At 42.8% G+C, this 12,566-nt stretch overlaps 1 protein-coding gene across 3 annotated transcripts in view; it reads left to right on the top strand.

The window, feature by feature from the left end:
• Positions 1-12,566, top strand: part of LOC124589043 (thioredoxin domain-containing protein 11) — a 144,298-nt gene that overhangs the window by 79,778 nt on the left and 51,954 nt on the right. For all 3 annotated transcript variants that reach the window (XM_047131521.1, XM_047131524.1, XM_047131523.1), the window contains exon 5: positions 3,160-3,357. In XM_047131521.1, the coding sequence (XP_046987477.1) occupies positions 3,160-3,357 (198 nt within the window). The remainder of the gene's footprint in view (positions 1-3,159; positions 3,358-12,566) is intronic.

The raw sequence follows: 12,566 nt of genomic DNA, 5'->3' as shown, positions 1-12,566 counted from the left end.
GAATCGGGATGCCACCACTCATATGATTGTTGTTTGGCCTCAGGTGTGGAAAGCCCAGGTCTCAGCACCCATGACTACTGAATCCAAAAAGCTGTCCTTTTTATCCGTGTAGCACTGAAGAAACTGGTGGTAAATTTCAAAGCATTTCTGTTTGTGGTCTACTGTCAGCATTCTTGGGACTCATCTTGCGTGCACCTTTGGAAATTTCAACACTTCAGTCAAAGTTAGGTGACTGGAGCTTCGATAAACCTCAGGAGCAACGTTGCAGATCTCATTGAGAGTGATCTGCTGATCTTTAAGCACAGTTTGGTCAACATGTCTCTATGGGAATTGGCTGTCTCCTGCTTGTTTCCTTATCATGAAGTTCAGTACGACCACGTACAAACTCTCTACACCACTTGCAGACATTTTTGACATCCAGACATGACTCACCACACACTTCCATCAACTGCCGATGAATGTCAATTTGTTTAATGCCTTTTGCCTTCAGAAACTGAATAACTGTGTGAACTTTGGACCTGGTGGTGATGTCTAATGGGAGCTCCATTACAACTGGCTGCCATGCCAAGACTGCAAGCTCCAGAGGATGTTCAGTGGTTCCTGCCAGAGAGTGGAGAGAGCAAGGAAAAAAATAGTATGACCAGCTTCCCTATTTGCTCCATCCCTTTGGAGACCTTACTTCTGGGATTGCCCTTGTAGTTTTGAAGGATGTGGCTAGTTAAAAATGTCAGCTAAGTACGGTCTGGATGCTATAAGGAGTTGACAAGGAGGAACATGTGGGTAGGATAGGGGTTAAATAGTGGTGCCCAAAGCAGTAGTAGGATGACAACAGGTTGGATAATTTATGAAGGTGGTGTCTGGAATGCTCTTCTAGGTGCTGGATACAAGAGATTCAATTTCAGAGATGGGATGTATGTAGCTGGGATTGAACATTAGCAGCATCTTGTCAAGGGAGCAGTGGTATTGCTGGGATACCTTTGCCAGAGAGATGTTCTTTTGCAGTTTTGCAGTACCAGGTTTGTGAGGGACAGGGACTGACACACTCCGAAAAGGTGTAGGTCATTGAAAAAGGATGGGTAGGACCCAGGGAAAGGTATTTTTATGTTTAGGCCATTGAGAAGGATTCTGTGGTTAGGCAGCATTTAAGGAATATGATGTGGGTCTGGGTTTTAGCCAGGGAAAGACCTACTGTTTCTGAACTGGTGCAGAAACATGGAGCAAGGGTCCATTGTAGCAGGGATAGCATTGTGGACATGGGAAATGATGCAGGAAATGGGCAAGTGAAGGTGTCAGGTGGTTGTGAGGGGAGTTGGATAATAGAAAAAGAGTAAAAATGCCACAGCAACACGAAAATATGCACAAATTCATAAAACTGTGTACAAATTGGAAAATATGTAAAAACATGCACAAATATGTAAAAACACACACAAATATGTAAAAATTGGGACAAAAAGTGCGAAAAAGGACAGAATGAATGAGGTGTAGGAGTATGTTTTTGTTGGGATAAGGGGAGAGAAAAAGGGGGGAGAGGGGGATTGGTTAGGTCAAGGTTAGAGGTTCACAAGTTCATGTGTTACAGGCAGGTGTATAAAATAACATGTGAAAACACATGAGGATGAGGGAGGAAATGTTATCATTGGGAACAATTATAATTATTTGTGGGACAAATTTGGGTCACGAGATGCTGCACCAACAATCCGCGCGGTCACATAGCCATGAGTTGTGTGCAGGTGAGACTAGTGAGACAGTGTGGCTCAGCTGCCAGAGTGTGGGTGGTTTTGAAGGTGATGGAAAACACACAAAAGAAAGTAAAGAATGGACACTGAGTAGAGTAATGCTTTAAAGAATACTAACTAAGGAAAACATCCCTGGGTTGTGGGCTAAAAGGATACCCGTTAGACAAAATCAACCAGTGAATAGTCCAGGTTGGAATACCAACAATATTATGAAAAGGATAGAATGCTACTCATTGTACAGATAATTTGTTGAGTTGTCCAACATAACATTCTTGATTTCAGTGGCTGCTTTACAACCCTGGTCATCTGGATCCTCCACCACCAGATTTTCTGAACTGCACAGCTGGGAGTTATCCTTACAACATGGTCTTTTCTGCTTCTCTTCTCATCTCATTTTCCATTTCCCATCCCCCCCCCCCCCCCTTTCTGATCCCTCCCCCACAGCCTCCTGATGATGCACGTGGTGGCCTAGTCCTGCTGCCTAGTACCTGCACACTCTGACATGCAGTGGTGGCTCTTCTTACCCCACTTGTGTCCTACTACCCCTCCCCTTCCCCCTTCCAGCCCCGCTCCGGGTTGCTGCATCCACTTGACGTGATAAGAGTTGCATTATGGCCAGAGTGGTTGGTGATAGCATTCATGTGTATGTGTGAAGTGTGCTGGCTTGAATGTGCATGTGTTTTTCATTCCTTTCTGAAGGATGCTTTGGATTAAAGGTCTACGTTTAACAGTTTTTCATTGTGCCCGTCTGAATCTCAGCAAGTCAGCTTTATGGTGAGCAGCAACCCATCCTTTTCATAATATTGTTGATTTTCCAACCTGAACTTTCCATTGTTTTATTATTATTATTATTATTATTATTATTATTCCTGTTGATTTCACATTGATTAAAATTCTGTCCACTAATTGTAGTGAAATGTTCTGCCAGACTCCAAGTTCTGTAAGATACTTCTCAATCTATGTGGTACATGTAAATTCCATTTGTACCTAATGATTATAGTCATGATTGGTATATAAAACAATTTGATCCTTTCTCCTAGTTACTTCCACATGTTCTAAATTTTTGTGGTTCTATCCAAAGTTCACAGAGATCTAGTATTCTGGCATAATGGAAAATTAGACTGCACAAAACTATGTTACTGGTCACAGGGGACCAAAATTTTGGCAAAATATATATATATATATATATATATATCAGATCTTTGGAGATCTCATCACTGTTTATCCATAGAATGGAAATATGTGAAAGGTATCATAGTGTGTGATCATATACTTCTCACTGAGTTGTAGACAGCCATTTCCACAAACAGAAAGCAAGGATTTTTTTGTTAAATGGCAGTACATATTTGTATTTCTGTGTATCATTTTTACTGAATAGAGCATCATAAACTTATAACAAAATGTCAGATTTCTCTTTTTGCAGGAATATCCCAGAGATGCAGAATTTTCATCAGAGATGCTCATGAAGTGGATCCTTGATAATATACACCAGGTTTCAGTCTGGTTGTCCCCACCGGGAGTGAAGAGCCTCACTCTGTCACCTTTTGTTGAAGATGGACCAGTTTTGATTCTATTTACACCACGTAATCCACTTCAACCTCACAACTACTACTATGATCTGGTCAGTTATTTTTATGTCATCAACATTTTGTTGTGACACTGCAAAAACATTTTAGATAGTTGCTAATATCTGACAGGAGCAGAGTAGAGATGATAAGAGGAACAAAGCACATATGAACATGTTTACACACACACACACACACACACACACACACACACACACACACACACACTGATAGATAAAAGATCTCACCAAGTGCTAGCAGGAGAAAACACACATAAAAGTCAAGGAAATGTGCAAGCTTTCAGAGCCAGTGGCTTCTTCTTCTTGCAGAAGGGTTGAAGACGAAGGAAGAGGGTTGAAGGAAAACTCTTCCTTCCCCTTTGCCCATCTGTCAAAAGCCACAGGCCCTGAAAGCCTGTATGTTTCCTCCTGCCATTGCTTACTGAGTAGATTTTTTTTATCTGTCCAGTTATATTACATTTTCAAAAATTGATTATTTGTGATGGCATAATGAATTTCTTATCACTGTTGTAGTCAGAAGAGCTCTTATCTGCAGAAGAATAAGTGATAATATGGATAATACATCCAAGACATTCCGTGTCACTTCCGATTCTAGGGAACCTTGCTGATACACTATTGTAAGTTTCTTGGTCATTCTTCCGTTACAACTACCAGTGAAATCATAGAGGCCATGCAATGGCAGCTGTGGCCTAGGGGTAGCATCTTTGACTACCAATCCACCAATCTTGGATTGCTTGGTTTGATCTCAGCCACTGCTGAGATTTTGAATTCAATCACCACTAATAGTGGCCGAAGACTTAGGGTATAAAAAATCACTCTCTTTTTTCCAGTGGACGTGTTAAAAGAGGGTGGAGGAGTGGATAGAGCTTCAGAATAGTCTCTCGTCCTCGGGAGAGGAAAATGCCTCTAAAGGTGGAAGAATTAGTAATGGTCAACCCTATGAGAATGCAGAAAGCAATAAAAAGCACTCCATTAAAATCACATCTTGTGTCTGCAGGGAATGTGGTATGTGATTTAAAAAGTGTCATGATGATCTCTCCATTGGCAAAAGATTCCAAAATAGTCTCCCATTAAGGTCTCCTGGAGGGGCTGCCAAGGGGGAGAGTACTGTGAGAAAAAGATTGAAAAACCTACAAAAGCTTAATGTACTAAAAGCTGTGGTGTAGAACTCTGAATTTGGCAAGGAGTTAGTTACTGTGAACAGTTCAGTGAAAGGATTATTCTCATCAGAAGCAACAACAAGAACAAAACAACAATAGTTCAGGTACATATGCTGATGTCATATGCATAAAATGAAGCAGTTGTGTATATGAGTGCACAGTAACTCGGTGTGTAAAGATGACAGTCTAATAATCGTAGGAAGTTTGCTGCACAAGGGAAAGGAGTGGAGAGTTACCGAATAATATGTGCCCAGTAGTGAGACAGGGGAAAGATCCCTTGTTCTGTAACAAATTTCAGCTAGTAATGGAAAATATGAAAAGTGTCCCAAAAATTGAGAACAGAAAGCACTGTCATTTAACACATTTATTAACCTTCCGTCGGCGCGGCTGTTCAAATTGATACACCTCGATGTTTACTGTAAATTATTTGTCAACGAGTGGCAGCAATGATGCCTACTCGCTAGTAGCTAGCCTTTTCTGAACGCTTGTCATTGTTGCGTGCTTCAGTGTCGATACGACTGCTCTGTTGTCGATATATGTGCCGATTGATCAGTTTGATACACTGCGTGTTGCATTTCAACAATTCATTTCTTTGGTTTACAACATAACTTAGTAAGTAGTACAATGTTAATATACAATATGTAATGCACTTATTTTCTTTTTGGACCGTTTAATCGTCAGTTAAGAATGTTTGAGTATCAGGTATCAAATTGATACACTGCACCCTACTACGTTATTTTGTAGGAATTTTATCAATTTAGGTGTGAGACACTTGATCATGCCAGGCTACAGTGAGATGTACAACCTCCTTGACCCAAATCATGTTGCAGAAATACAAAAAATGTTGTTCGAAGAGGATAATGATGAAGTTCAAGAGGATTTTGAAGATGAAGTAGACACAGATTGTGATGACGCAGTTGAAGTTCGGCAGGAAGATTCAGAAACCGAGGAAAATGACAGTGAAAACGACGAGGAAGTACTTGAAGAAAGCCAGCATTATTATACTGGAAGGAACAAAGAGACAAAATGGAATAAAGTTCCACAATCGCAGAGAGTACGTTTCAGGGCCCACAATATTATTCGAAAGTTACCTGGTCCTATAGGTGCGGCGAAAGCATTGAGAACACCTTTGGAATGCTGGAATTGCCTCATAGATGACAACATTTTGTCGCTTATAGTTCTGTATGCCAATCAGTATATTGAGAGTATCAAAGCTTCTTTTCAGCGAGAGAGAGATGTAAAAACCTATAGTTACTGAATTAAAAGCTTTCATTGGTCTTCTGTTTTTGGCTGGTGTTAACAAAAGTAACAGACAAAGCTTAGAAGATCTGTGGGGAAGTGATGGGGATGGAATTGAAAAATTTCGTCTCGTTATGAACATAAAACCTTTCAAATTCATCATGCGGTGCCTTAGATTTGACAATCGTGTGACTCGCGATGAAAGGAGAAAATTAGACAAGATAACAGCGATTCGGGAAATATTTTCTCTGTTTGCACAGAATTGCCAGAAATCCTACACCCTTGGAGAAAACGTTACAGTAGATGAGAAACTTGAAGTATTCTGTGGAAGGTGCAGTTTTCACCAATACATACCTAGGAAACCAAACAAACATGGAATTAAGATACATGCTCTTGTGGATTCCCAAGTATTTTATCTCTGTAATCTGGAAATATACACTGGGCTGCAGCCAGAAGGATTGTACCACGTTAGCAATAAACCTTCAGATGTTGTTCTGTGACTATGTGAACCAATTTATCAGACAGGTCGAAATGTGACAGCAGACAATTGGTTTACTAGTATTGGTTTGATAGAAGAGCTAAGAAGGAAAAATCTTTCTTTTGTTGGGACGATGAAGAAAAACAAGCGTGAGATTCCTCTGGAGTTTGCTACCAGTAAAGGCAGGGCTGTCCATAGTTCACTTTTCGGCTTCAAGAAAGGCTGTACTCTAGTTTCCTACGTTCCTAAAAAGGGGAAGTGTATTATCTTGGCATCAAGTTTGCATGAAGATAATTGAGTAGATGCTGACACTGGAGATAAACAGAAGCCATCCATTGTAAAATTTTACAATAGCACCAAAGATGGAGTCGACACTACAGATAAGTGGACTGCTTCATACAATGTAGCAAGAAATGTGTGCCGTTGGCCCATGGTCATATTTTTTGCAATGATCAATATGAGTGGAATCAATTCACAAGTAATTTACTATGGCAACAACGAGAATTTTATCCAAAGAAAAGGATTCCTGAAGCAACTCTCACATGCGTTAGTTCTACCTCACTTGGTTCATAGATGCTTGGACACCTCAGGAATTCACAGAGATCTTCAACTGCGGCTACAACAATATAGGCCAACATGTGAAGAAGAAGCAGAAATGAAGAACAAGGGACTGGAATCAAGAGGAAAAGGTGTAATACCTGCACAGAAAAAAAGGACTGACAAAATATTGTTGCAAAATGTGTCAGAAGCCTATCTGTTTGATACACATTGAACCTTTTTGCTCTGAATGCAGAAAAATTCTGCATTTGTTACCACAGTCAAAAAGTGACGATGAAACAAATGAATGAGTTGTAATATCATTGTTGTTCTGCTCCAGTGTCATAATAGCCTTTCTGTAAAGAAAATTGTCATTTGTAATGTGTTTTATTAGTGAAATATAATAAAGAAGCAAATGAAAAATCGACGTTTTTATCATTTGTTACTAAAGCCCATTGACGATAAGAAATCTGAATGATGAATATTTCTACTGCAGTTGTGCTCGTATGTAATCTTTGTCTTTCTTTAAATATATTTGGCACTTATAATATGTTTTGTGAACAGAATTTAATAAATTATCACGTGAATAAATGGTGTGATCAATTTGATAGACCGTGCCCGATCTCGCTGCGACAAACACCGCACCCGACAGGAGGTTACAAACAATTTGAAAGGACTTTGAACAAAATTGATCTGATGCTTGAATCTTAAAGGGAAGAAAATTCTTTTGAATATTCAACAAAAGGTTAACTTCTTTTTGAATTATCCAGGTCCAAAGCAGAAAAAATTGTCAGTTCCCAGTCGGAAACTCAAACAACACTTGGAACTCCAAAAGACAAGCAGGGTCACTGCCCTGGCATGTATCTTGCTTCTGAACTAAAGTATGTGTCCAGCACAGGACATGAAAATTTCTCTCGAGTTGAATACTTATCACTGAAAACTTATCCAAGTCCAAAAGTGTCATGCTGAGCAGGACCGGTCCCTGAAGTGTGACATAGAAGGTGGGCGGTGACAACAGTGAGCAGTGAACAGGGCGACGTCAGTCTTCAGCTGGTAGATGAACTGCAAGTTGTGGCCAGAGTGTGATCTTAAAACCCTGGCCATGTGAAGACTACATCTTTTGTATTAGCTGGTTTCCTTGTTGGTGGGTGTGTAACATAGTCCAACTGGTGCATGCTGTTGGCTGGTGCACTTGTTGATTGCTGGCTTGGTGAAGCTGTTAGTACCACCCTCTGGTGGCTCACTGGCCAACTTCTTATAGCAGTCCAAAGTTTGGCTGCTGGTAGTGTGGAGTCAAAGGAGTTTAAATGCTATGGCTCAAGGACAGTCGGCTGTCAGTACTGTACGGAGATCTTGGAACAGCATTCCTCTCCCCCTTCCCAGGACAGAGGTGTTGAGGAAGAGGCAGGTGTCGAAGTCCTTGACAACGCCCATATCCTCCAAACCCAGGGGGGGGGGGGGCAGAGCCCAGCTGCAGATTTACGTCCATCAACACAGCCAGATGGTCCTCCAGGGCCCATTGGCTTGCCTCCTCCAGGGATGGTGCTGGGTAGCCAGCTGCAGATGGTGAAGGAGGCTCTGGAACAAGTACTAGAGGTAGATCATTACTTGGTGGTGTGGCACCTCTTCTCTGATGAAGCTGGTTAATGTCCTGCCAGTAACTGGACCCATTGGCACACTCAAATCTCCCCCATGGTGTGGCCCAGGAGGTGCTGAACTGTGGCTGGTATCCAGCAGATTTACGTCCATCAACACAGCCAGATGGTCCTCCAGGGCCCATTGGCTTGCCTCCTCCAGGGATGGTGCTGGGTAGCCAGCTGCAGATGGTGAAGGAGGCTCTGGAACAAGTACTAGAGGTAGATCATTACTTGGTGGTGTGGCACCTCTTCTCTGATGAAGCTGGTTAATGTCCTGCCAGTAACTGGACCCATTGGCACACTCAAATCTCCCCCATGGTGTGGCCCAGGAGGTGCTGAACTGTGGCTGGTATCCACCTCAGCCTACTCTTGGTGTACATGTTGGCCCTGACAGGATCCTGGGTAGCATAATGATGGCACCAAGGGTGGGTGTGGGGAGTTGCCAGAAACGTGGGGTGAATGATTGTCAGCTGGGACCAAAGAGGGGACCATCTAGGTGTTCTGCAGGAGACAACCCTTCATCAAGTTCGCCTCAGTACGAAGATAAGAATAGGAACAAAGTGTCTGTAAAGAAAAAAATGTTGACAGAGTTTGGCCATCGGGGTTTTAAAAGTCTGAATGAAACGTTTGGCAAGTCCATTATATGCCAGATGGTAGGGCACCATATGTGTGAGTGAGATTCCATGAGCTGTGAAAAACGCATTGAATTCTACAGATATAATTGCAGGCTGTTGTTGGTCACTACCATTTTGGGGAGTCATTCCAATGAAAAAATTCGTGCCAATCTTTGGATAGTAGTGGAGGTGGCAGTGGTATATGACAGTCAGGAAACAGAAGGGAAGCCAGCATCAGTGTCGACCACAATCAACAAAGAGGACCCCATGAGGAACCCAACAAGATCGAGGTTTATCCTGGACCACAGGGTGGAAAGCATATCCCAAGGAAAATATCTGCATGCCAGGGCAACCTGCTGGCATGCTGAGACCATATTAGATGTGGCTGAATCCATCCCGTATCCAATATATATGATGTCAAGCCAACTGTTTGATAAGGACGAACCCCCAATGGCCCTAGTGCAGGTGGTCAAGGCCCCTCTGCTGGAGAGAACCGAGGCTCTCCACCTGCGTGCAGCCATTTCCCCTTGGAGCAGCAGTGCCTTGGTTCTGAGCTAAAGTCCATGTCCAGCACAGGCTATGAAAATTTGCCGAAGTTAAATAGTCACCAGTGAAAACTTTCCCAAGTCCAGAAGTGTTGCGCTGAGTAGGACCTGTCCCCAGAAGCGTGGCTTCAAAGAGTATGGCAACGACGGTGAGCAGCAGGTAGGGCGGCAGCAGCAGCAGCATCAACTTCAGAGATGAACATCAGTCTTTAGCAAATGGTTGCACTGCCAGTTGCAGCCAGAGCACAGTCTTAAATGCTGGGCAGGTGCCACTGGCTGGTGCACGCATCAATCGCTGGTTTGGTATGGCCACTAGTACCACCCTCTGTTGGCCCACCAACCAACTTCTTGTTGCGGTCCAAAGATCAGCTGCTGGTAATGCAGATTCGCAGGGGTTTAAATGCTGTGGCTGACGGACAGTTGGCTTTCAACAATTCTGGAGGGTGCACCACAGCAAAATACACAGTTCAGGAATCACAAGATATAATTGGGAAGGATATAAGTGGAAAATGTATACTTGGAAACTGCGTGGTGACACGGAAAGATATCTGCTGGATTAGATCTTAATGAGACAATTCTGAAATCAGATATTGGACTGTAAATGTACCATGAGCAGATATAGAATGAGCTTACAATTTAGTGATGATGAAGATCAAGCTGAAGTATATGTGAATTGTAAACAAAAATCATTATGTAAAGAGCTGTGGGATATTGTGAAATTATGTGTTCAAAGTTTTTTTAGACTGAAGATACTGCTGTAACACATAGTAGTTACAGAGGGGGATGGATGCCTGCGATGGAAGTGTGTCAGGCAGCTGTGTTGTATGCAGTGTATCACTTTCTGTGAAATCGGATCAGTAGCACAAGCCTGCACAACCTGAGCACCAGTGATGGTAAAACCATCAACAATGTGTTGTGCACATTCATCAACATGGAAACAGAATAACTCATCCCGACCAAAAACTGGGTCTGGACCGGCCAGTAGACAGGAGAACGCACCAGCATTCACGTGTTTAGCAGTGGGGCAGAAGTGATTCTAGTAGTTGTACCGAGAGAGGAACAGTGCTCAGTGTTGAAGGCGATGTGCTGCTTTGTCTGGCAATGATGCTGAAGGGTTAAACAGCTAAACTAATGGCTTGTGACCTGCAATGTGATGGAATTTTACAGGAAAACATGGAACTTCTTTAAAGCATAAACAATGGCCAGGGCTCCTTTCCATATTTGTGAAAATCTAGTCTGAGCCAAATTAAGCATCTTTGACATGTATGCAATAGAGCCATCAGAATATTTATGAGCTAAGACAGCCCCCAGCCCAAGCTGGCATTCTTCTGTTGCTAACACTAAATGTTGACCCGGTTGCTAGGTTACGAGGCAAGATGCAGATTGTAACATATACTTCAGTTTGGAAAACACCATTTCACACGTCTGCAGGCAGTGGAAAGATGTCCCCTTACACAGCAACGTGTGTAACAATTGTGCAACTGACACCCCTCCTCCCCCACCGCCCTCCTCCCGTGTCACCCCCCCCCTCCCCCCCGCCCCCACCCACACACACTGCAAAAACTAATGAAACTAATGATGTTAAGCAATCTTAACCTAAAAATACCTGGATTTCCTTGACCAACGTAGGACACAGAAGAGCCACAATGGCAGAGACATTCTGACGAAGTGGTTTGATACCAGCAATAGACACCTTGAACCCAAGATAAACAATAGAGGGCTGAAAGAAGCAGGACTTTTCCAAAATGCATTGTAACCCAGTGACCTGTAATACCGAAAAGAGTGTACATAAGTTGTTGAGATGTTCAGCAGTGGAGGAGATGGAGACCACAATATCATAAAGATAGTTGGCACAGCCAGGCACAGACCTCGTGAGTTGTTTGAGAAACCGTTGAAAAATCGCCAGAGTGCTTGTCACGCCAAATGGTAATTGCAAGTATTGATATAAGTCAAAAGGCATGTTAAGAACCAAGAGCCATTGAGACAACATCAATGGGAAGCTGCAACAAAGGTTGGAGAGGTCGATTTTGGAAAAATACTGACTAACAGTGAGCTTAGCAAAAAGTTCATCAAGGCATAGCAATGGATACATGTCAATGATAGATTGAGGATTGACAAATAGTTTGAAATCACTACAAAGGTGTAAACCATCCTGACAGCTTCTTGACAATGAATAAGAGGGTAGCCCATTCACCGGATGTGATCGACTATATACACCGGAGGCCATGAGGCATTTGAGCTCCGTCTGGACTTGATCACAGAGTGCCTCGGCACTGGGTGAGCCTGAAAGAAACGGGGTCTGGCTGAAGGTTAATGGTGATGTAGGCTTTGAAGTTATTGGCACAGCCCAAGCCCGCAGAAAACAGGGTGGAAAATTCAGAGCATAAAGAGTCGAACTGTGTATAAGGCATTTGGTCAGAGATGAGACTAACCACAGATAGATTGACCACAGATCTATGTGTTACTGGCACTGAGATACTATCTAATATCAGAATACTTTGTTTTATTGTAGGAGACTAATGTACTTGATTATGACACTAAAAGAAGAGAACCCAAGTCCATGCACGTATACAAGTTGAGTAATGACACAGCAGCACCAGTGTCGACTTGCATTTGCAGAACCATCTGATAAACCTTGGTGTCAATAACAAGATTATTGGGTACAACTGAGATTATCGATACACAATTGACATCCATGTCAGTGTCTGCAGTAGGCCACAATTGACATCTGTGTCAGTGTCTGCAATAGGTTGTTGGAATTTTGCATTACAAACAGGAGCAGTGTGTCTCATTTTGTTGCACTAGGGGTGAACAGCCCACTGCATAGGACAATCCGGCCTGTCATGAGTGACAAAACACGATGGGCAAGAGGGAAGCATGAAGCGCTTGCATTGTTGTTGTTCATTACTGGGCCTTTTGTGCCAGTGCTGCGGCCATGGCTGCCGCAGTGAGTTGGGCCAGCCGTGATGTTTTGCTCGTGTGCGGACCACTGCTTTGAATATCGCCCCCTGTGAACTGTCTGAAAAACAGTGGGG

This window comes from Schistocerca americana, chromosome 2, assembly GCF_021461395.2.
Source record: "Schistocerca americana isolate TAMUIC-IGC-003095 chromosome 2, iqSchAmer2.1, whole genome shotgun sequence".
NCBI classification, from domain to species: Eukaryota; Metazoa; Arthropoda; class Insecta; order Orthoptera; family Acrididae; genus Schistocerca; species Schistocerca americana.
The sequence above is the reverse complement of the archived record's forward strand: the minus strand, read 5'-3'. Positions and strand labels throughout refer to the sequence as shown.